At 42.0% G+C, this 24,042-nt stretch overlaps 1 protein-coding gene across 3 annotated transcripts in view; it reads left to right on the forward strand.

The window, feature by feature from the left end:
- LOC122790092 (DENN domain-containing protein 1B-like) overlaps positions 1–24,042 on the forward strand; it is a 1,285,568-nt gene that overhangs the window by 305,249 nt on the left and 956,277 nt on the right. For all 3 annotated transcript variants that reach the window (XM_044057656.1, XM_044057657.1, XM_044057658.1), the window contains exon 2: positions 17,055–17,119. In XM_044057656.1, coding sequence (XP_043913591.1) covers positions 17,055–17,119 — 65 coding nt within the window. The remainder of the gene's footprint in view (positions 1–17,054; positions 17,120–24,042) is intronic.

Genomic DNA, 24,042 nt, shown 5'->3' on the forward strand with positions numbered 1-24,042 from the left:
GGTTTAATCTAAAGGTGAGGTAAATTTCTGAGTTTCTTGTTTCCAGCTGTATAGTATTTCAGGCAGCAGGTACTGTTTTTGAAAACTCTTTTTCACTAATTAAGTTACTAAATGTATGTCTGTGCAGATCAAGTGACTAATCAGTTTTAGAGAACGGGTGACCTGTTGACCTGTACATTTTCACCCTGATTGGAGAATGAATGTTCCGCTGTTTAATGTTTCATACTTGTTGTAGCATATGTAATTATTGCTGGGAGAAATATTTTGGATTCAAATTATAAATTATTTGAATATTTAATGTCTACACGTAACCAACACACACACACACACACACACACACACACACACACACACACACACACACACACACACACACACAGCCTGGAGGGCATTATTGCACTTTAAAAATGGGCCGTTTAATTATTTTGTATTTTTTTTATTACTATATACACTTTATATAGTTTTGATGTAAAATATTCCTCCAGCAGGATGTTAATGTACTGGTAATGCTTGGTAAAAACAAAGCCACTGCATCATGGCAGGATATCACGCTGATGTGAAACTCAGAAAGAAAAAAGCAAGTGTCTGCATTTCTTACACTCACTAAACAGCCCTTTGCTGTTTAGCAAGTGTAAAATTAAAAAAAAAGAAGAAAAAGTGACATGCTTATGACAGTGTGTGTGTGTGCGTGTGTCTGCACTGGTAAGTGTACATCTATGCTTGTGTGTGAGAGAGAGTGAGAGACACAGACAGAAAGCATCAGTGAAAGACGCACACACATAACATGCTAATGACTTTTGACTGCAACAGTCAGTCCACCACATGTATTACATAAACAATAGAAAGTATGAATCTCTAATGTAGGCCATAATTGACTGATGTTAATCCTCAGTGATTTACCTACAAATCAAATATCGTATGAGGGACAGAACAAAACAATGCTGCAAAATCAGGGACAGTTAACACGCAGAGGGAGCATTACGAAGCCTTGCATTCTATGATTGTTTTCATTCGTTCGATCACAAGGAGACATCAGAGGGGCATTCGCTCATTCACTCAACTAAGTGGTTGTAACTGCTGAACATGCCCACATGTGAATGTTTTTATGTATATGTGTGTGAGTGTGTCTGTCTGTGCTTCTGAGTGTGTGTGTGTGTGTGTGTGTGTGTGCGTGTGTGTGTGTGTGTGTGTGTGTGTGTGTGTGTGTGTGTGTGTGTGTGTGTGTGTGTGTGGGAGCACTACAGAATCCTGAAAGCCCAAAATCATGAAGACCAAAATCCTGAAAGTTCAAAATCCTGAAAACTCAAAATACTGAAAACTCAAAATACTGAAAACTCAAAATCCGGAAAACTCAAAATCCTGAAAACACACAGGGTACACACACTCACTATATTTCAGCACAAGTACATACAGAAACAAATAAAACACAAACTATATTACTGTTCTCCAAGTATAAGCGGGGGGGCAAGCCCCCCTGCACCCCACATCTGGTGGGCTGCACCCCCCACACCCCTGCTACTTAAATATATCAACTCCAAGATTGCATTTAGTGTAGTGAAGTGCAATCTCGGAGTTGATATATTTAAGTAGCAGGGGATGTGTAGGGGGGCTTGCCCCCCTGCATATAGTTGAAGGGTAATATGTCTCTGTATGTACTTGTGATGGAATATAGTGAGTATTGGTATCCTGTGTGTTTTCAGGATTTTGAGTTTTCAGTATTTTGAACTTTCAGGATTTTGGTCTTCAGGATTTTGGGCTTTCAGGATTCTGTAGCACTCCCGTGTGTGTGTGTGTGTGTGTGTGTGTGTGTGTGTGTGTGTGTGTGTGTGTGTGTGTGTGTGTGTGTGTATGTTATTTGGGAAATAAAGCCTTCCAGGGGTCCAGTCACTGTGCCCTGCTAGACCACCTAATAACACTTACCCTGTCCAGCATTACTGTTTGTATAGAGCACTGGGAGTATGTAGCTGACCTTTGAAAGACTTTTGTTTGAAAAGGTAGGCAGTGATTTGAATTGATGATTTTGTATGTAAATAAACTGAATCTGAAAGCACCTCACACTATTACAGGATGCCAGTTTGTTTTGCTTATAGTATTGCAGTGATGTTCCCTGGGTTGAGAAAATGTTCTGAAGTGACAGTTTTTATGGGTTGTTGTATGCAGATTAAAGGGTTTTGGGAAGCATTTAAAATAACTGGGCATTACTCCAGTTGTGGGATTAACATACCTATTAGGTGCATCAGCTTATTTGGTTAAAAAGCTCGTAAAAGCACATGGGCTGAAGAAAGAGGTAACAGAAAGTATGATGGGCAGACACCATTAATAAAGTAATGAGTGTGAATTTCCAAGAACTTAAAGAAGCGATTGCTGGCAGACTGGTCTAGTGTGCTAAAATCCTTGAGGTCACAAAGAGTCAGATTTGACTAAATGACATAAAAATGTAGGCAAGTTTTAGATACTGCATAACTTTCCTTGTTAAAATCACCATACATAATGCGAATGTTAGGTTTTGATCTAGAACCAACCTAAGTGTTTCCGATGGTTTACCTGGAACAGAGGGGTTCCCAAAGGATCATTATCACTAACGTAGGGGAGCCTGATATATTTGGTGACATGCCAAAGGGTGTGGAAAATAACTTTTGCAATTAATTAACATTTTCTTCTCTGGTAGCCAGTTCTATAGTAAATAAAATCTTTTTGGAGCTGGCTTTGTAAAGCTTTCAAATTGCCATTGGACTGGGTAAATACATGGTCATCTACACAGAGTGGTGTATTTAGTTTAGGAGATCTGTTGCAGGGTTATTTAAGATTAGTGAGACATGAACCTACAACTGAAATGTTGGAGTATTGCTAATTTAAATGGCAGAGAAACACTACATGGCAAGACATGGATAGGACACTTACATAATATATCTGTATTTCAGCACAGATACCTCATCTTATAACTTTTTTTATTTTTATTTTATTTTATTTCCAGTTTGATTACCGGGGAAGTCCACTGGGTCAACATGGCCCGTTTTCAGTGGAGGACCGGGGAGAAAAGCTCTGAGAATGCATTAAAAAGAAACAGTTTACATACAGGATTTACAAGAAATACAAGCAAGGTCTGAGAATGCATTAGCAGTTTACAAATATGATTACAGGAGGTACAACCTAGTACCAAAAACAGTTCTTTAGAACTGATTAAGATAAGCTTTTTCATTGAGTAAACGTTAGCAGAAATTTCTTGAAACTCAGTGTTAAGGTTGTATAGATATTTGATAAGTAGTGAGAAATTACAGGAATTTGAGAAATTGTGGATATGCTTTACATGCATATATTAGAGTAGAAAGGAGTACTCTATATTTACAATATTTACAAGTTTTGTTGAGCAAAAATAGCTGTAGTAGTGGAAGAAGTAAGGAGAGGAATAAAGCCGCAGGAGAGTGCAGGGAGATTTGATAGAGATGAAAGAATATGTCTGAGGGAGGTATATAGAGATTATGTGTCAGTGGGAGACTCTTATGGCTTGAAGTGATCGAAGCTTCAGTAAGGAGGGATTATGTGCTGGAAGGGGGAGACTCTTAAGGCTTAAGGTAATCAGAGCTTAAGTAGGGAGAAGGCAGGGGCATTTCCGTTTACTAGACAGGTGAATGAAAAGATGGGTTTTGACATTTTCATAGTTTGGGGTGCTTCTTAGTGATTGAGGAAGGGAATTCCATTTTTTGCCTAAAGCATAGGAGAGGAGCAGTTGGCCAGCAGGATGTTTGGGTTTATGGATAGCTATTAAGTTCTGATGTTCAGATCTAAGGGTTCTGTTGGGTATATGGGGGGAAGGATATTATTTAGAGCAGGACATTTTGTAGGCTGAAATATGAGTGTATGTGCTATAGAGTGTTGTAGGTAATCTAGGTGGTTTAGAAGTTCTAGCCAGTTCAGGGCTTGTAGGGTGAGGCAGTGGTGAGTGGAATTTTTGGATTTGGAGGCAAATTTAGAGATTTTATTATAGCAGCTTTCTAGTTTGGAGGTAATGGAGGAGGACAGGTTGGTTAGGAGAGGAGCACCATATAGTAAGGAAGGATTTGAGGTAATGGAGGAGGACAGGTTGGTTAGGAGAGGAGCACCATATAGTAAGGAAGGATTTGAGGTAGTAGAGGAGGACAGGTTGGTTTGGAGAGGAGCACCATATAGTAAGGAAGGAAGGAAAAAAGTAGAGGGCAGAGTTTGCCTTGTGGAGTTGGAGAGAAAGTGGTTGTTCCTATACAGCATACCTAGCTTTTGGTGGGTCTTTTTAATGTTCTGTTGTACATGTAAATCGAACTTTAGGTGTTCATCAACTATTATACCTAACAGTTTGGCGGAGGGGACGACTTCTATAAGTGTGTTGGTTTGGCTAAGGATTTTGAAGTCATTTTTATTGAAGGAATATTTCTTAGTGGGTGGGAATAGTAGACTTTTGGATTTGCTAGCATTAAGAGAGAGGTGGTTTTGGTGCATCCAGTTTTCAGTTTTTGAGAAAGCAGTTTGGGTTTAGAGAGGAATTCAGAGAGGTTAGAGGCAGAGCAGACTAAGTTTGAGTCATCCACGCATTGAATGATTTTGGTTTCAGGAATAGCAGTGTGAAAGTTATTTATGAAGATGTTGAATAGCATAGGTCCCAGGATGGATCCCTGTGGGACACCAGTGGGGGTGGGTAAGGAGGAAGAGATGGAGTTTTTCCATTTGACAGCTTGAGATCTGTCTGATAGATACTTGGAGAACCAGGATAGAGTTTTAGGGGAGATGTAAAGATTTGAGAGATGACAGAGCAGATGGTTATGGGAGATAGTGTCAAATGCCTTGGACAGATCAAGAAAAACAGTAGAAACTAGCTGTCCTGAATCAGGGGCTTGGTTGACAGTATCTAAGAAAGAAATTAGGGCAGTTATGGTGCTGTGGCCGGGGTGGAAGCCATGCTGAGTAGGTGTGAGGAGATTGTTTTGGGTCAGGAATGGCATGGCATAAGTTGGAGGTGGATGCACTTTTCAAGGATTTTAGAAATAGGGGATAGTAAGGCAATTGAGTGGAAATTTGAGATGCTGGTATTTTTTCCTCCCTTATGGAGTGGGAGAATGAAGGCTGAGCGCCAGAGTTCAGGGACATAGGATTCTTTTATTGATCTGTTTATAATGATACTGATTGTGAGAGCAATGCCATCTGCGGCATGTTTTAGGTAGGATGAGGGAATGTTGTTGGGTGCGTTAGAGCAGGGCTTAAGTTTGAATAAGAGTTTTTTATGAGAGTTGTGGAGACGGATTTAAGCTCGAATAGAGGAGGAAGGTTATTTGGAAGGTTAGAGGGGAGGTAGCTGGGTTATTGTTGGGAAAAGATTTTGTGAGGGAAGAAATGGTTTTGATGAAAAAGGAATTGAATTCAGAACCTAGTTGATGGTCAGTTTTACTTGGGTTGGGACATGGATTAGTTTTTGAGCCTGGATGGAGAAGTGAGTTTATTGTCTTCCAGAATTGTTTTGAGTTATTATAGTTATTAGACTGGAGCTTAGTGTAGTCGTTTTTTTGTCCTTGTTGATTAGCTTTTTTGAGAGGTTACGGAGCTGTTTATATTGAAGCAAGGTATTGGGTAAATTGTTTTTTTGGTGAAGTTTCCACAGTTTGTCCCTTTGGTGCATTATTTGTTTGGTCTCTTTGGAGAGCCAGGGAATTGTGTTAGTTTTGATTCTTTTATTTCTAAGGGGGGCTATGGAGTTTAAAGTTTCAAGAAAGACAGAGTTGAAGTGGTCTATAGCTTTATCAAGGGAAAGGGTGTTGAGAATATGCCAGTTCATTTGTTTGATTATTTTTGAGAAAGTAGTAGAGTTGAAGTTGCAAAGGTTGCGAGTAAGGATATATTGATGTTGGTGTGGAGAAGAGCTAGTGGAGCGATGGATGAAGGCTGGTAGATGGTCACTAATGGTATCAGGAATTGTGCCAGATTTGGTTATTTTATTAGGGTTAGAGGCTAGGATCCAGTCTAAGGTGGATCCAAGGGGATTAATTTTGTTAGGTCGGGTGATAGAGAGGATAGTCTGAGTAAAATTGTAAAGGTTGATAGATAGGGAAGGAGAGGGGATGCTGAGTTTGTTCCAATCAATATTTACATCTCCTAAGATGCAAGTCTCAAAGGTAAGTTTTGTGGAAGCCCATAGGAGAATTTCTTCAAGTATTGATATATTATTACCAGGAGGGATGTAGAGGGCAATGAAGCAAATGTTTTTCTGCTTGTTTAGTTTTAGTAGTCCAGCGGTAGTTCAGTGTTCTTGAATTGGGGGATAGGAATTTGGAGGGGTACTAGGGTAAGCAGATTAGATTATCAGATTATGTGAGAATAGACTAAGGTGGTGCCACCACCTTTTTTACTTACACGGTCATTTCTGATAATATGAAATCCAGGGGGCAGAATTTCTGAATCAGAGATGGAGGGTTTGAGCCAGGTTTCAGTGATGGCTAGGATGTCAGGTTGGTTATGGCTTAACCAGGTGTGGAATTGGTGAGATTTATTTCTAAGACTCTGAGCGTTTATTGTGAAGAACTTTAGGGTATTATCAGAGGTGGAAATAGTTATGGGGTTGGAGTTGTTACAGGTAAAGGGACCGGGGTTGGGGTGGATGTCACCTACTAGGAATAGTTTGTTAAAGGAGACATCCTTTAGCCATTTTGGCTTGTAAGGAGTAGGTTTGGGAAGATTATAGATTGGAGCTGGTGGCACTATTTTGGCTTTGGTGGAGAAGATTTTAGGATGGAAAAGGTGCAGAAGGTTGGATTGAATGAGGGAAGGGGAGATAAAGTGGAAATGAAAGAAAGAGTGAGGATACAGGGGAGAAGGTTTAGAGGTTGTTTTCGTTGGTAGAATTGGATAGGCAAGGGAGGTATAAGAAGTGGCTTGGTATAAGGGAATTAGTAGCAGAAGTAGGAGGTAGGGGGTATGGAGGATTTGATGTTGTAAGGAGACCATGTCAGAGAGGAGAAAGAGAGAGAGAAGTACGGATTATAATGGAAACTGAGTGTTCTGACTGGGGCTAATCTGTTGTAAAATAATAGAGGTATTATGGGAAGTATGGGAGTGTGTAGTAAAGTTTGTAGTAGTATTGGAATTGGAGAAGAGAGGGGGAAAGTATAAGGGAGGGTTGCAACTGTAGGAGTGTATGTGGGAGGGTTATGTGAGGGAGGGGTAATGAGGAGAGGATGAGGATTGGCTGATTAAGCTGAGGGTGTGTGGTAAGGTGAGAATATAGTTAAGAGCACTGGGCGTGGGTGGGAATTGGGGGAAGGGTAGGGGAACGGAGTGGGAAGAGCCAAATCCTGTGAGTGCAGCAGAAAAAAGTATCAGCAGAGTGTAATTTACTAGCAAAAGCAGAAAGATTTGTACTGCAAGTGTCAGGCAAGGTAGAGTAGGTTAGCTTTTCAAGAGGGATTGTGCAAGTTGAAAGAAGATATTTACAGTTTAGAGATGTTAGATCTCAGCCAGCTTATTAGTGGAAAAACTAAAAACCAGTTGGGAATGAACTGTTAAACTGGGGGTTGTATGGGCAGAGACTGCCATCTAGTGGTGGAAAATGTAATAGGTAGCAGGGGAAGACCAAACCCGTAGTAGGTTTAAGTAAGTTCTGGGTTAAGGAGAGTTAGAAGTAAATTCAAGGTAGGGGAGAAATTGGAAGGGGTAGACCAGTCTGCGGAGGGCTGCCGTAGCACACACAAGGAGGTCAGACTCCTGACTAAACAAATAGCACAGCAAGTATACAGTAATTAAGTTCCTTATTTTAAGCACATACGTTAACTCAAATCCTGTAAGGGGTCTCCTTTAATGGAAGTTTCCAATGTGCCAGGCAAGCAGTTGGGATTCAAGGTGTCTTCAGGAATTAGTCAGAGGTATTCCTTTGTACTTAAATGCAGGGAGGGAGGAACCAGGGCTATAGTACTGTAGGAGAAAGAGAGACAATACCAATATTAGACCCCAAAAGTACCTCACCAAGAGGATCAAAGGGCTCAAACAGATGCCATATGCTGCCCGGTTAAAGAAACTCCAGCTCTACTCAGTGGCATACCGCCTGCTCAGAGGCGATCTGTGCCTGACGTAGAAAGCCACGTCCAACCCGGAATTAATGGACATGCTGCACCTCAGAAAATCCAAATCCCATCGAGCTACGCGCTTGAGAAACTTGAACCTCAGCACTGAGATAAATAGGACATGCTGGAGGGACAGATTCATAACCCAGAGGCTCCCTTCACTCTGGAATAAAATCCCAGTCCAGGTTAGGCAGAGTCCCTCATTGACTCTCTTCAAGAGGAATTTTGATGAGTGGATGGGAGATCGTAGGTTTAGGCCGGGTATCACTTCTGTGTCACTGTTAGACAGAGGCACAGCATACTAACCTCGGAAAAGGGCATAGCAAAATTCATTTAAAATGGGTGGCGAAAGCCAAATACACTCTGGCTAGGCTTATATATGCCCTAGGGCAGATAGCCTAGTATGAACCTATGAACCTATGAATTGCAGGTGATGAAAAGAGAGAAAGGAAGGGAGAAAGGGAGAGGAGTAGAAATGTGAAGGACAGAATTGTGTAGCAGAGTGCAGTAGTTAGAGAATAGGTTAGAGAAACAGGTAAGGCTTGTGTCATTAGTGATGAGGAGAGACGGAGAGAGATAGTGGAGAGTAGTGGCAGCTAGAAGAAGGAGAGCAGCGGAAAGTAAGAGTAGCATATCCCTTGAAAAGCTACAAAAGTGATTCCAGAGCAGGGAATATCACCAAAAATATAAAAAGTAATCTAATGCAGGGAAGTCAAAATATATAACATCAGTACAGAAAGTTATACAAATAAAATAACATCAGTGCAGAATGTTATACAGTAACAGCATCAAAAAAGTTTGAGTAAATCACATAGAGCTTTTTTACGCACTTAATACAATTAAGGTGACAATGAAAATAGAGTGGTGGAATTCAATGTGAGCAAGCTTTCTATGATGCGCCTGTAAATGGTAAGGAGCTATTATAAGCTAATTAGACACAAAATGCAAGGAGAAAATATCAGTTGCGCCTGTGGGGAAGCACGATAGAAGAGATAAGAATAAGCACTCTGCATTGAGCTTTAGGAAGGCATGGAGCTAGTAACGCATTCATGCGTGCAAAAATGTGAAGACTAATAATCAGAATCAGAATGTGCCCTTAATAGTTTGTTCGGGCACCAGGCGCAGAGCTACTGTAACAGCTATGCTTATAAGTTAGCGTAGTAAAATATGATGTGATCAGACTATCCCCTGTGCCACAGGGTAAGCGCGGTAGAATTCTAAAGAATAGGCATTCAAAAGAAGCGCTTATTTGTAGGCACGTTTTAGTTAATGTAGTATTAGTTAATAATAACGCTATGGGCTAGGAGGCGGTCTTGTGTACACACTAAGAGGAGAAAATAGCTGATGCACTTTAGAAAGTCATGGTGCTTTCAAAGGCTCTTGTAGGCACTCAATTGTAAGGAAGGATAGATATCAGCTGAGCCGGAGGGATCGTGCGGTAAAATTCTTGAATGAACAGGCGTTTTAAGATGCACTTCTTGTATGCATGCTTCTGTTTTATAGCTGTATTTGTTAAATTCACTAAGAAAGCCATGAGGTGGCCTATTGCGCACACCAAAAAGAAAAAATAGTAGCAGAGCCTAAATGGGACAGGTTTTACAGGTTTTACACCAACCGCGGTCCCGTTTGCCGGGTCTTTCTTTAGAAACGATAACGTTGCACAACTCAGTATGCTGCTCTCAGGGTCAGTATGCTAGTGTAAGCACAGCAGCAGCGGCAGCATTATTGTACTATAAAACTGCATGCTATCGAAAACAGTGGTGGATATAAATAAGCAGGATTTAAAGCACAGTAGGGAGAGACAGCAATATCCCAACATAAATTTAGAAAGACATGTATACAGGCATTTGGACGAAGTTTGCAAGCAAGATAATCATTTTGCAAGTAAAAATAATACAAATAGAATATATACAGCTTAAAACAACTATGTTAAGTAAACCTACCAGCGTGCAAGAAGGGCATCCCGGACCGCATGACCAGAGAGGGGAGGCTGTAGCTGTTTAGTGGAGGGATTCAAAAATGGCGCCACAGTCCAAAGGAGGTAGAAGTAACTTCTGGGAGGAGGCCAGCAGGGGGGAGGGGGTAGCTAGATGGAAATCTGATTGGTTTAAAGGAGTAGAAGATAGGAGTGGCGGGTGAGGGTGAAAGGCAGATAAAAAGGGGGGACGTCAGCAAAAGGGGGAGGCCAGAGCCAAATCCTGTGAGTGCAGCAGAAAAAAGTATCAGCAGAGTGTAGTTTACTAGTGAAAGCAGAACGATTTGTACTACAAGTGTCAGGCAAGGTAGAGTAGGTTAGCTTTTCCTTTGGTTGGATAAGAGTGTGTGTGTGTGTGTTTGCGTGTGTGTGTGTGTGTGCGTGTGCGTATACGTGTGTGTGTGTGTGCGTGTGTGTGTCTGTGCGTGTGTGTGTCTGTGCACTCAGAAAAATACGTTTCTATCATGTTCTCTCTTGTACTCCCTGAAATCACTCAAGCTGGGAAGAAAGACAAAAACATATGATGTTAAGTTGTCTATCTCGCCTTCATTCTTGCTGGATGGGTTCGGAGCCGACCTCGGCTCCGACTCGGCCACTCTAAAAGCTCGAGAGTTGGTTCCACCGGCTCGAGGCTCCCCTTATATCCCACAATGCTAGGCATGAGTTACCTCAGATCTCGTTTGCCGCTACAGCGATCGAGGTGTGTTTTCTACCGGCTCCAGGTTAGTGAAAGTTAGACTAGTTTAAATTCTTTAGACTTAAGCTAGCTTAGTGTTTTTCTCTTTCCCTTTAGTGTAGTGGATACTTATCCCTTCTACTTTTTATCCAGCCCCCTTTTTTTCTAAAGAACTTATAAGTTCTGTCCCTAGGCCTTCGGGCCCTTCCTTCCCTTACATTAGGGTGTGTATGTGTTTGATAGGAATTTTAACTTAACTTACCCTTTAGTTAAATAATTCCTTTTAGACCCCTATCAGTGTAATCTGTGTGTGTGTGTTTTCTGTGTGTGATTACACCTCGGTTCCTTGAGTATGTCCAAGGATTCAAAGGTCTCAGGCTTCAAGAAGTGTGACTCGTGCTGTCAGAAAATGTCTCTGACAGACAGTCACACTTCTTGTGTGTATTGCCTGGGACCTTTACACCTGCAGGACTCTTGTGCTGTATGCCATGGCTTCAGCCCTAGAGTCCTGCAGGAGAGAAAAAACAAACTCATTTTAAGGGGTTTGATTAAGCCTGAAGGTTCCCTTTCTGTGACATCAGGGAAACCTTCTAAGGCTTCCAAGACCTCGGCTCCAGCTTCAGAGTCGAGGCCTAAGGCTTCGAAGTCTACTGCTTCATCGGCTCCGGCTGGAGCCGATGAGTCTTTGACTGCAGTATCTGTGGTTCCCTCGGCTCCGGCCGGAGCCGAGGTATTAGAGATTCCTGGGTCGGCTCCGATCAGACCATCGGAGCCGACATCTAGAAAGAGATCGAGGTCACCATCCCTTGGCTCCGTTCATTCGGCTCCAGCGTCTCCCCTGCTGTCTGAACGGAGCCACAGATCTCACTCCTCCAGGTCATCGAGGCTCTCAGATCACGACCTCCAGAGGGTAGTGAGTCGACTTTTAAAGTCCGAGGCACTGGCCCAAATGCTCCAGAGTCCGACTCATCAGTCGATGTCTCAACTTGTTCCTATAAATATTCCTCCTCCGACTCCTTTGAGCTCGGAGCCGGGGCGTCTCAGGACCGAGACTGTGGTAGCGTAGGAGCCGATACAATTGTCTTCGGCTCCGTCGTCGGCTCCGATTTCTTCTTTTGAAGAATCTCGGCGCCGGTCTTCCCTCGTCGGCTCCGAGGGGGTGAGTGGCATCGGACCCTTGTCCGACCCCCCTCTCCCTCTCGGTGCTTCGGCGCTGGTGAGCTCGGCTCCGACATCGGCCTCGGAGCCATCTCTGTCGGTGCCGAGGGAGGTTCTCAGCTTCTCGGAGCGGGGACCTCTGGCTCTGCCAGACAGGGGTGCGTTCGAGGTCATGCGGAGTGTGTTGGAACCTTGTTCGACTCCACAGTCGGCTCCGACCGCCCCTCCCTCTTCGGTGCCTTTGGTTATGTCGACTCACTCCCTCATCCCAGACCGCAGAGAGCCAGCTCCTCAAGAATCCCCTGTGGGGATCTCATCCTCTTCCGAGGCCTCCCCTGAATTGGCAGGGGAGCCCCCTAGGAAGAGAAAGTGTAAGAGGAAGCACATAGACTCACCTGAGTCTGTCACCTCTGACACAGATTTAGAGGATTCGAGGGTTCCCCGTTCCCCGTCTGAAGATGTCTCTTTGCAGACATTCTAGAGATCCTGAAACAGAGGGGAAATTGGCCAGCCCTTAACCCTTCGGAGGATGAATCTGTGTATCTTGAGGCGTTTGGCTCTTGCCCTTCCACCTCCTGGGTGTCCCCCCCCTTTGATCCCCTCATGCAGGTGTTTGCAAAGAAGGCCTGGACGGCTCCTGATTCAGTGGACCCTACCCCCAGGAGACCTTCCAAATTTATAACAGCACCAACTGACAAACAATTTCTCACAAAAGGTGTTTCTGTGGATGCTATGGTGGTAGCTGCTGCCACCAAGAAGGAACTAGCTGATCCTTCAGTGCCTGTTCATCCCCCTAATAAAGAATCTAGGTCTATGGACAGGTACGGGAAGCGGATGTTCTCGTCAGCGACCTTTACTATGCGTTCGCTGAACTACCTATGCCATTTTACTCGTCTTCAAAGAGACTTGATCAAAGAAGCGAGTGATATGTTGAAGGATCCTACAGCTGCGGGTTTTCAAGACAAGATGAACACTCAGCTGGCTACCCTGAACTCCATAGCTAACTCCTCCATGCACCTCCTTTCTTATGCGGCTGATGGAGCAAGCAGGGCCGCAGGGACAGGTGTGGCCTTACGCAGGCATGCCTGGATGCGGCTATGCAATTTTGCGGACCCCTTTAAAACGTCATTCACTAATTCCCCGTTTGATGGATCATCTCTTTTTGGTCCTCAAGTGAAAGAAACCTTGACTAGGTGCGAGACGGATGGCAAGACTCTTTCTGCCGTCGGAGTCCGTTTTTCTACTCCTTCTAGGCCTTACCCCAAAGGCCAGAAAAGTGGGAAAATGTGGTTCCGCAAACAATCTCAAGGGACTTCGCCTGACGCACAGAGTCGGTTCCCCGCCAGAGGCAGAGGGGGGAACAACAATGGTAGACGTCGCCCTAGAGGCAGGGGGGGTCCTCAGAACCAGGGCAATCGAGAAACCTTCTCTGATAAGCCCTTTCAGCATCCCTGAGGTGTTGCCCGACTGCCCACCTTCGGAGGCAGTCGGGGGAAGATTGTCACTGTACCCAGAAGCCTGGCTATCCCTGACTCAAGACAAGTGGGTACAGTCCATCATTTCCGAAGGCTATTCCATTCCCTTCGTTCGCATCCCAAGACAATCAAAAAAATCCCTTCCAGATGTTCCACCCGCTCAAAGGGATCTTGCAGCTTTAGAAATTTCAAAGCTGCTTGTAAAAGAGCAATTCAACCAGTTCCAGCAGACCAACAAGGATCCGGAATCTACTCCAGGTTCTTTTTAGTTCCAAAGAAAACAGGGGACTGGAGACCAATTTTGGATCTCAGTATCTTGAACAAGTCAGTCAAGAAAACAAGATTTCGGATGGTCACGCTGCAGTCCATCCTCCCCCTATTGGGAAAGAAAAGCTGGATGTGCTCTATAGATCTTCAGGATGCGTGCTATCACATAAAAATGAACAGACGCTCCAGAAGATTCCTCCGCTTCAGGCTGGGAACCAGTCATTTTCAATTCAGGGCCCTGCCCTTTGGTCTCACCACTGCCCCCCGGGTGTTTACCAAATGCATGGCAGTGGTAGCTTCTCACCTGAGACGTCAAGGATTCCAGGTGTTTCCATATTTGGACAACTGGCTCCTCACAGCTCCCACCAAGCATCTTCTTCTAATGGCCAGGGACTACACCTTTCGCATTTGTCAAAAGTTAGGCATTTCAATAAATTGCGAAAAGTCTGTTTTGTCGCCTTGTCGTACTATTACCTTCATAGGCGCAAATCTAGACACAGTCAACATGTCCGCAAGACTAACACATCAGAGAATAGCAGACATACACAAACTGGTCTCGCTCCTCTTCAGCAGCAACAGAATCAAAGCCAGGTTAGTTCTGAAAGTGTTGGGTATTATGATGGCTGCCATACCTCTGCTTCCATTAGCCAGATTCCACATGAGAATCCTTCAATGGATGCTCTTCATGCAATGGTCATACCAGCAACTTCCGATGTCCCACACCATTATGATCACGCAAACATGCAGAAATCATCTTCTGTGGTGGATGTCTTCCCCTCAGCTCTTATTGGGAAGACCTTTTGTTCCTTCCCCTCCGGTTGCTACTTTGACAACGGACGCCTCCCTGATCGGGTGGGGGGGGCATTATCAGGGCAGAACTGTCCAGGGCACATGGCAACCAGACGAATGCCACTTGCACATAAATGTTCTAGAGATGAGAGCAGTGCTTTTAGTGTTGCAAGCCCTTCAAGACTCTCTTCCCTTGGGAACGATAGCAATCCAGACGGACAATATGTCTGTAGTGTGGTATATCAACAAACAAGGCGGAACCAGGTCCTACCCCCTGTGTCGAGAAGCACTCAGACTGTGGCAATGGGCGATTTCTTCTCAGCGGTTTCTGATAGCAACGCACATCCCCAGGAAGTCCAATCAAATTGCGGACAAGTTGAGCAGAGCTATCCTCATGCCTCACGAGTGGTCTCTGAAAGACTCTGTTGTGAGAGAAATTTTTCTCAAGTGGGGTCAGCCTTGCTGCGACCTTTTGCTACTCCCAAAACAGCAAGTGCAGAGATTATTTCACCCTATTCCCTTTACCAGGCCAGCCCAGCAGAGGCGCTCTAGTCCAAGTTTGGCCCGGGGACTTCTGTATGCATTTCCTCCTTCCCACTAATCTCTCAAGTGATACAGAAAGCTATCGCTCAGAAGGCCTCGTTGATCCTCATTGCTCCTTACTGGCCTCGACAAGTTTGGTTCCCCTTTCTACATCACTTTCTGTTGGGCGACCTTGGCATCTGGACCTAGTTCCAGATCTTTTGATCCATCAGTCGGGTCAGTTTCATCGCTCCTTCCCTCTCTGAACCTCACTGCTTGGTTCCTCCTATTCCAACCTTAGCCAGGCTTCCTCAAATATCTCACTCTGTTCGAGATATTTTGATAGCTTCCCATAAATCTTCCACTCGAAGATTTATTTGAGTAAGTGGAAAGCGTTTAGCCTATTGGGCTCAAGGAAGGGACATAGATCCTTTCACTGCTTCCATCCAAATGGTCCTTGATTTTCTAGCTGAACTCTTCCATGCAGGTTCATCTCCTTCTACTCTTAAAGTTCAATTGGCAGCTATTTCTAACTTTCATGTGGGCATTTCAGAGTCTGCCATAATGTCCCACAAGCTTTGCAAAGCCTTTTGAAGGGAGTTTTTCTACTCAGACCTCCTATAAGAAATCCTCCTCCTCCTTGGGACCTAAATTTAGTTCTTAGTTCTTTGATTCTTCCCCTTTCGAACCTGCAGCCTCCTGTTCTTTAAAATTGCTATCATGGAAGACACTCTTTCTGGTAGCTATTACTTCAGCTAGAAGAGTTTCAGAACTTCATGCACTCAGCTGTCGACCTCCTTATCTGTTGTTCCATAAGGATAGGGTATCTTCTTGAACCAACCCGTCCTTTTTACCTAAGATAGCCTCGGCTACTAACCTGAATCAAAGCATTGACCTCCCTGTGTTTTTTCCAGAATATTCTAACAGGTCTGAACAAAAATTGCATTGGCTAGATGTTCATCGTCAGTTAAGGTACTATTTGGATAGAACCAAACAATTCAGAAAATCTGACCAGCTGTTTGTCTCTTATGCAGAAGGCAGAAAGGGACTTTCAGTTTCAAAGGTATCATTATCTAGATGGCTAACATCTCTGATTTCCCTTGTTTATGAAATTAGACACCAAAAGCTGCCTAACAAACCTAAAGCCCATTCCACCAGAGCTTTGGCTACTTCTGTAGCCTTCCAAGACAGACTGCCTATTGACACCATTTGTGCAGCGGCTACTTGGGCTACTCCTCACACTTTCATTTCTCATTATAAGTTGGATTTAGCTTCTAGGCATAGAGCTAACTTTGGTTCCACTGTTCTCAAGAGTCTGTTCCGTTAGGCCACCGGGACAAGGTGCTAGGGACGGTCCCATCCAGCAAGAATGAAGGCGAGATAGACAACTTAACATATAGAAGTTATGTTCTTACCATAACGTTCCATGTTAGTTGTCTTCTTCTCGCTTCTTCTTCCCCACCCTCCTTCCCCCTGGCCCGGACAGACCTAGAGGAGTTTGATTGTGACCTCTCTTTCTACCACCTCTTTACTTTAGGTATATGCTGCTGCGCATATTTTCCTGGATCAGGATGTAGGTCACCCTTCTCTTCTCCCTTGTTTATAGAGGTGGAATTTGTTTCTAGTTATTCTTTTATTATTATAAGCTGGGCCTAGCTTACAAACGAGATCTGAGGTAACTCACGCCTAGCATTGTGGGATATAAGGGGAGCCTCGAGCCGGTGGAACCAACTCTCGAGCTTTTAGAGTGGCCGAGTCAGAGCCGAGGTCGGCTCCGAACCCATCCAGCAAGAAGAAGGCGAGAAGAAGACAACTAACATGGAACGTTATGGTAAGAACATAACTTCTATTTTGGCTTTTCTGCTGATGCTTCAGTTGTACTTTTATCTTTGTTGTTGTAAATTATGTTATTTATACATTGCAAAATGCAATAAAATGTACTAAATTGTATTATACAGCTGTTTATTTACATTGCTCTCCACTGGATTAGGCATCAGTTTTCATGGTGTAAGGTCTAATTACTGTTTTTTTACCTCTTTGTATAAGGAAGCACAGCTGCCCAAGGCATTATTCAAATCATTCTCCTTTGAAACACATCTCCCTTTTATTTGCAGGGAAAATCCAGAGAAGATATTTGAATGGTTCTTTGAAGCAGCCTGCCCTAAGACATTAGACAAAGGTAATGTGAAAATATTTATTACTTGTTAGTAATTGCCTTGTAGAAAATACTCTGCATAAACCAACATTTTGTTGAGATAATGATTATAGATTTTAATTAAAACCTGGCAGTTACCTGGACAGACAACAGTAGTTCTAATGATTATTTGACCAAGGAATAAAACCACTGTATTAGTTTTGGATTGGTGCCTTCTTTGCGGAGCATGGATGTCCTCCTATTTTTGCATGGGTTTCCTCGAGGTGCTCCATTTTCCTCCAACCTTCCGAAGGCATGCAGTAGGTAGATTGGGCATGCTAAACTGGCCATAGGTATGAGAGTGTGTCTGACTGTGTGGTGTGGAAGAACTACCGGAGCAGGGCTAGCCATCCGGGGGTATAATTGCTGGGTGTAGATGACTGTCACTGTTAAAGCGACACCCCAACCGCATGTGGAAAATTTTGAAAAAGGGGTTGTGGATGGACGGATTTAGGTTTTTCAATGTTTAAAGAAATCTTTTTATTATTATATAAAAGACTGCCAGCAACAAGCAGAATATGTAAGTAATACATACGATTTTTTTTAAAACTGCAAACCCAGTTTATTGTACAGCAAGAATCATAGGGTTTTTGCTTCTTCCTGAAAAGAGTCAACTTATTCCCCCCCTGCTTCATGGCTGTGTGAAAGATGCATCTGCAGACTAAAATGTATATAAATAATTCAGTATTGCCTAATTGTTATAGCTAGGCTTGTTTCTGAGTTCACATCACATGCAATAAAACACTGCTGGAGTTGTTCTTTACAGTAATACCAGGTATACCAGTTCATTGGTTTTAATAGTAACCTGTTAGTTTATCATAGAAGATTAGGGTTTTAGCTGCTTGTCAGCTTTGTTCTGCAATCCTGAGTTTGATTCCCACAGCCTCCATTTGCCTACAGTGCGACATGGTTGAAGTCACTTAGCCAGATGGTGCTTCTGGGTCTCTGTTATAAAGAGGTATTTGTGCCTAATGGATAAAATAAGTGTGCTTGGATTCTTGCTGTTATTATAAATGTAAAACAAAAGCTTTTGGAGCACTAACTTCTCATATTGCAAAAGTACCTAATAACATATCAGTGCTATGGGAACAAGAGAATAATATTAACAGGCAAACCTGCGGTGACATGATCAGGTGGAGAGGAAGTCGCAAAGGTGAGGGGAGCTCTGCTTTGTTGCACCACTGAGTGACCACAGAGAGTTAGGTAACTGGTCAAGAAGACAGTTCAAATACATTCTATTTGCACAAGTAGGGGTCACTCTTCCAGCTGTGGGAGTGGACTCTGATTTATTTATGATTCTCTTCCTATTTCTTATTTCTTTATTATTATTATTGTTATTATTATTATTGTTATTATTGTTGTTATTATTGTTATTATTATTATTATTATTATTATTATTATTATTATTATTATTATTATTATTATTATTATTATTGTTAGTATCTGTCATGCACTGGTTCAGCAAGAAATGAGGATGCCTATAAAAATAAAAATATTAAAATAAAATATTATAATTGAAATTCACAGAATGTAAAAAAGTATGTATCCGGGATCTTATCCCACCCACATCACCTTATTGCTGTTTGATACGGCTTTGACGAGAACATTAAGTTTTAAACGTTTTGTTTCTTCAGTCTTGTTATACAACAGACATGCTTGTTGTACCACCTCAGAACTACATCTGATTTTCCGTAGTCATTTATTTATATTGCCATACTTGAGTATCTGTTGATATTAACTAATCTTGTTTCATTTTTCTGTCTTGATGCCTTCTCCCAGTAACAAATCAATCCTTATTGCCACGAGTTTCTTATTTTACTCAGTGCTGTAGCCTATAGCAACATCTTTGCAATGGTACTTTTGTCTTGGTGGGTGAGAGGGTTTAAGATCTACTGTAATTGGGTTCTGGTGGTACATAGATTTCAGAAGTGGTTATTCTGCAGGCATGGCATATAGGGCCATGTTTCTCCTGTTACCTGCCTTTATATACCAGTGTTAACCGGGTGGTCACTATGACAAGTACTCCTGGCCCCAAGTCAGAGACACATTTCAGGGGCATTCCTGCTTCCAGGTGCACTGGACAAGTTTTGAACAACAAATTCCGTCAAGAAAATGTGCACTTCCAGGACTGCTCTTGCGATTAAACCTCCAGATTCTCTGTTAAACTGAGAGGACCAGTATGAAAAGGAGTAATTTTGATGCCATGGTAGCTGGTGGCATTTGATGTACTAATCACTAGCTGTGCAGCAAACTTTATCTAGTTCCCTTTACGCATGCCTGGGGTATAGAAGCATTGTGATACATACAGAAAGGACATACAGACTATGCACAGAAAGCACCCCAGCCAGGAATTGAACCAGAGAACCTCTTGCTGTGAGGCAACAATGTTAACCACTGCACCACTGTGTCATGTACATATTCCTGGCTGTTTTAAAGTTTTAACATAAGGCTGGATGGGTGGATACTTACAGGACTTTACATCTGCTGACCCTTTCCTGGGGTGTTTTCTTTCAGGGGGCAGTAATATACTGTAACACCATATATATAACTCAGGGTCTGCAGTGAGCACTCCTATGCCAATGCACAATGCAGCATAAGACTGTACTGCCAAATAAGATGCTAGAGCATTTGAATGGTGTAAGTGCCCTGGGGTATGGTATACTGCACCATGGTGATGTACCATACTGATGGAATTCTGGGATATGTGAAGGGTGTACTTATTTCATTCTTTGAGGTAACACAATTTGCTGAAATTTTCTGCTGTACTGTCTCCCCAGGATTCTAAAAACTAAAAGGAATATTAGTACCTCAAGTCAATGCATTCCAGATTGCTAAATGATTCTGAACAGCACTTTCTGAATCCCAGCTTATTAAAGCATCTTCCCATTAGACTGAACCAGTTTTATGTAAACCTAACTTACTGAAAAATGTTGCAGGTACACACACACACAGACACACACACACATGCACAATATATATATGTATATATATGGGTGTAGGTTAGAAGATCGACAGCTGGGATTACCGACAACGCATGAGCGGGCGCCAGATGATCGACACTCGGAAGACCGGCCTTCTGGATGAAAACTCCGATGCCAGGGATAGTGAGTTGGAAAGAAGGCTGTGTGAGTATGCGGTGGTGACGGACGTTAGGGTGCGACTAAGGTAAGTGTGGATAGTGACAGTCTGTGGGGATAGGGGTGGGTTAAGTGAGTTAGGGTTAGGGCGCGGGTTGGGTAAGTGTGCGGTAGTGGTATTTTTTTGGGTTAGGGGCGAGTTAAGTGAGTTAGGGTTAGGGCACGGGTTATGTAAGTGTCTGGTAGTGGTATTTTTGGGTTAGGGGCGGGTTAAGTGAGTTAGGGTTAGCGGGTTATGTAAGTGTGGGGTAGTGGTATTTTTGGGTTAGGCGTGGGTTAAGTGAGTTAGGGTTAGGAGTCGGATTAGCTGAGTGTGCGATAGTGACGGACCTTAGCGTCAGGGTTTGGGTTAGGGTTGGGGGTAGTTGTGTGTGTGAGGTTTAGTGTGGGTTTGTGAGGATTTTGGTGTGCTTGTGTTCTGTGTGTGATTTTTGGATAAGGGGATGTGTTTTGTTAGTTGATTGTTGTTATTGTGGTGTGTGCAGTGTGTGGGGTTTCGTGTTTGTGGACCGTCGGTTACTTGTTTGTCGGGCATGTGAGTTGTCGTGTTTCTGGTTTGTCGATAATGTGGTGCCGATGTTTTTGTTGTCGGTGAGAGTGGCTGTCGAGCTTATGACCTAGAACCATATATATATATATATATATATATATATATATATATATATATATAAAGAGAGAGAAAGGTGAAGTCCTCCACATACAGATAGTTCTCCCCCCAGCAACTCCAGTGTAATATAATAATGTTCAGAGTTGCATTTAGGGGTGCAATAACAGACATTAATTAAATGTGTTTTCTGAAAGCTATTTTCATTTTGCAGTACTTGTACTCAAAAATCTGCCTTCAGAACAGTAATACTGATAGGGGTCTTGTTCTTTGGCTAGCAATATTGCCATGACCATAGCCCCCAGAACTATTGCCTTCTGTACTATATGGAGTATCTCTGTAAGAAGTTGGTGTTTTAGCCTAATTTATTCAGTTTATATTGTGAATGACATTGTGTGAGTTCCTATTCTCTGGTGTACACTGAAATATATGATATTGAAGATGGTATCATGCATTATCCCATCCAGCCTGACACCCCAAATGTTGCTTCGTGTCGCAAGTAAAGACATTTGATGTGTTCTGTCTACCAGTAGTGGGTACACGCTGAAAAAGTATAAAAACAAAGTTTTCTGCATACAAAATGAGGTTGCTAAGTAATTGAAAATAATTTTTTCTTCTCTTGTTTGAGAAGTGGTTTAACTTGGATGGGAGATAGGAAATTCACCCCGGGGATCACTTCTGTGGCTCTGCTTGACATGGGCACAGGAAAATAATTTTCTTGGGTGTCAAAAGCCAGGGTACCATTTGGCTAGGCTTATATAGGCGCTAGGGCCAATAGCCTCGCACCTACCTATGAACCTATGAACTTCAACCAGCTGCAAACTTTTTTTTTCAGAGTAATTTGCCTTAGAACTAAAAACCATGCAGCCAAAATGTTGATCTATTTCTGAATCCAAGGAAAATATTGGAGAATCCTGAAAATGCACATTGTGCTATATTTCTGAATGCCAATGAATTCTGAATGAATAACAACTGCTATGCACACCTACATGTATAAAATCTTTATATAACCACATACATTAATTCAAACATGAAACATAAAAATATGCATAAAAATACACATTTAAAAATTTAAAAAAATAGACCAAGAATATCTAATGATGGTCAGATCTATATGAATGCATATATTATATGTCTACTATCTGCGAAGGGGTCTCATCTTAAGTATAGGCTTTAGGGGTATGTATGTGTTTATATAAAGTTTTTATACATGTAGGTGTGCATAGCAGTTGTTAATAAATTTTGACAGATAGGTTTAGTCATATGACTATGTAACATGTGATGCAACATGAGTATAAAGGTGTGGTTGTTTTTAGTGCTTACATACACCTGAAGAAGCTTAATTGTGAAAGCGCTTGTGTTTGCACCAAGTAAAGGCCTATTCTGGATTTTACAGCCGTCCGCGTCTCATTTTTTATTGGACTTAATTAATTAATTGACTGATTGATTGATGCCTGAAAAATGAGGAATATATCTCATCACACGTAAAGGAGCTCATAATGATTTAGTATAATATTGTTCCCAAAATGAACACATGCCTTGATGTTATGGTAGGTTTGGACATTTTTACTGTATGTTATTTACCTGTTTCTAATTAAGTTGTTTAAGAAAGAGTTCAGTGAACAGTTGGATGTGAGTACAGTCAGTGACATGCAAGAAAACAGGAAACAAATAAAAGTTCTGAAGATTCTGGCAAGATAAGGACTTAGTTAAATATGGTACAAATAAAGCCTTTTACAGCAAGTATGGTAATTAGTGTGGTAAAAATAAATACTCTGCTGTTAACCAAGTCTGAGGAAACTGTGGAAGAAAGAATCATTTTGATAATATATGTAAAATAAAAGCTACAAAAAAATCAAAGAAAATGTATGGATCAGAACGTAGTCATGAAAATATATTATTTGTGAGCATGTTTGGATTGAAATAGCGAGTGTGTATTATGTGAAAATTAAAAATACAACAAAGTGAAAATTGCAGCCAGAAGCTGCAAATCTATAAAAAAAACACAGAATGAATAATCAAAGTGTGAAAGTCAGTGGTCCTGAGTAGTTTCCACTATGAAATCCCATGTAATAAGATGCCACGGAACCACATTGGTGAACCCAAATGCCAGAAACGATGGAATGGCAAAAACAAGAGTCCGTTCCAGACAGCTGACTTTGTGAATGCCTCAGCTATATTGTTCGACTTGTGATAGGATTGGCATGGAGAAAAGAACTCGCATTGTAAATGCAGAGCTCAACTGTGCATCACAGAATGATCAATTTAATGATTTAGACAAAGAAACCTTACATTTATTTACTGCTTTGGGCTGTTTATTAGGAATGTATTATAGTCAGACCAATCCTACATTGTACACTTTAGTGCTTGCCCAAAGAAAGTTCAAGTCACTATAATAGTCAGTTAAATGATCAGTTAAACCACATGAAGAAAACTGGTATGATTCAGAGACAAACAGAGATTACAGAATGAGTTATCAGCATGGTTAATGCAGTGAAGCCAAATATCTCTATTTGTATCAACACTGAATAATGGATAATGTTCTAGAAAGAGAGCATTGTCTGCTACGTCATACGTGGAGCTAAATATATTTCTGTGATTTTTGCAAATCAAGAATATTTTTATGAATAAGGCTTCATGAGAAATGTTCCAACCTGTGTACTTCTAATTTATTATTGGGAAGGTACAGATTTCAGATATAGCTGTGGCCAGAAATTGGAGGGCATTATAATGCTGTTAGTATAATTAATGATGTATTAGTATTTGAGCAAACCAAGGAACAGCATAATGTGAGACTGATTGAGTTGCCTAAAAGTCTTACAGTGAATAAGCTCAGGCTGAACAGAGATACATGGAACACATTTTCCCATTAGAAATTTGGAACCACATGCTGACAAAGTAACAGCCATAGGCTGATGCCTCAACCTGAGGACAAACAAATGTATTTATTTATTTGTTAGCATTTGTTTGCCAGAAAGGTTCAAATGAACATAAAAATACCTGTTTTCAGCAAAGGTCTATGGAGAAAAGCTTTAGGAATCAACATAGAACAGAACAGAAAACACATATTTAGATTAAATAGTATGTTGTTGTGTCTTTCGGCTTTTTCCCGGTTAGGGGTCGCCACAGTGGAACTCCGGTCCGCTAATGATTGGTAGCTGATTTTT

This window comes from Protopterus annectens, chromosome 15.part0 (genome assembly GCF_019279795.1).
Source record: "Protopterus annectens isolate FY-2018-M chromosome 15.part0, PAN1.0, whole genome shotgun sequence".
NCBI classification, from domain to species: domain Eukaryota; kingdom Metazoa; phylum Chordata; order Ceratodontiformes; family Protopteridae; genus Protopterus; species Protopterus annectens.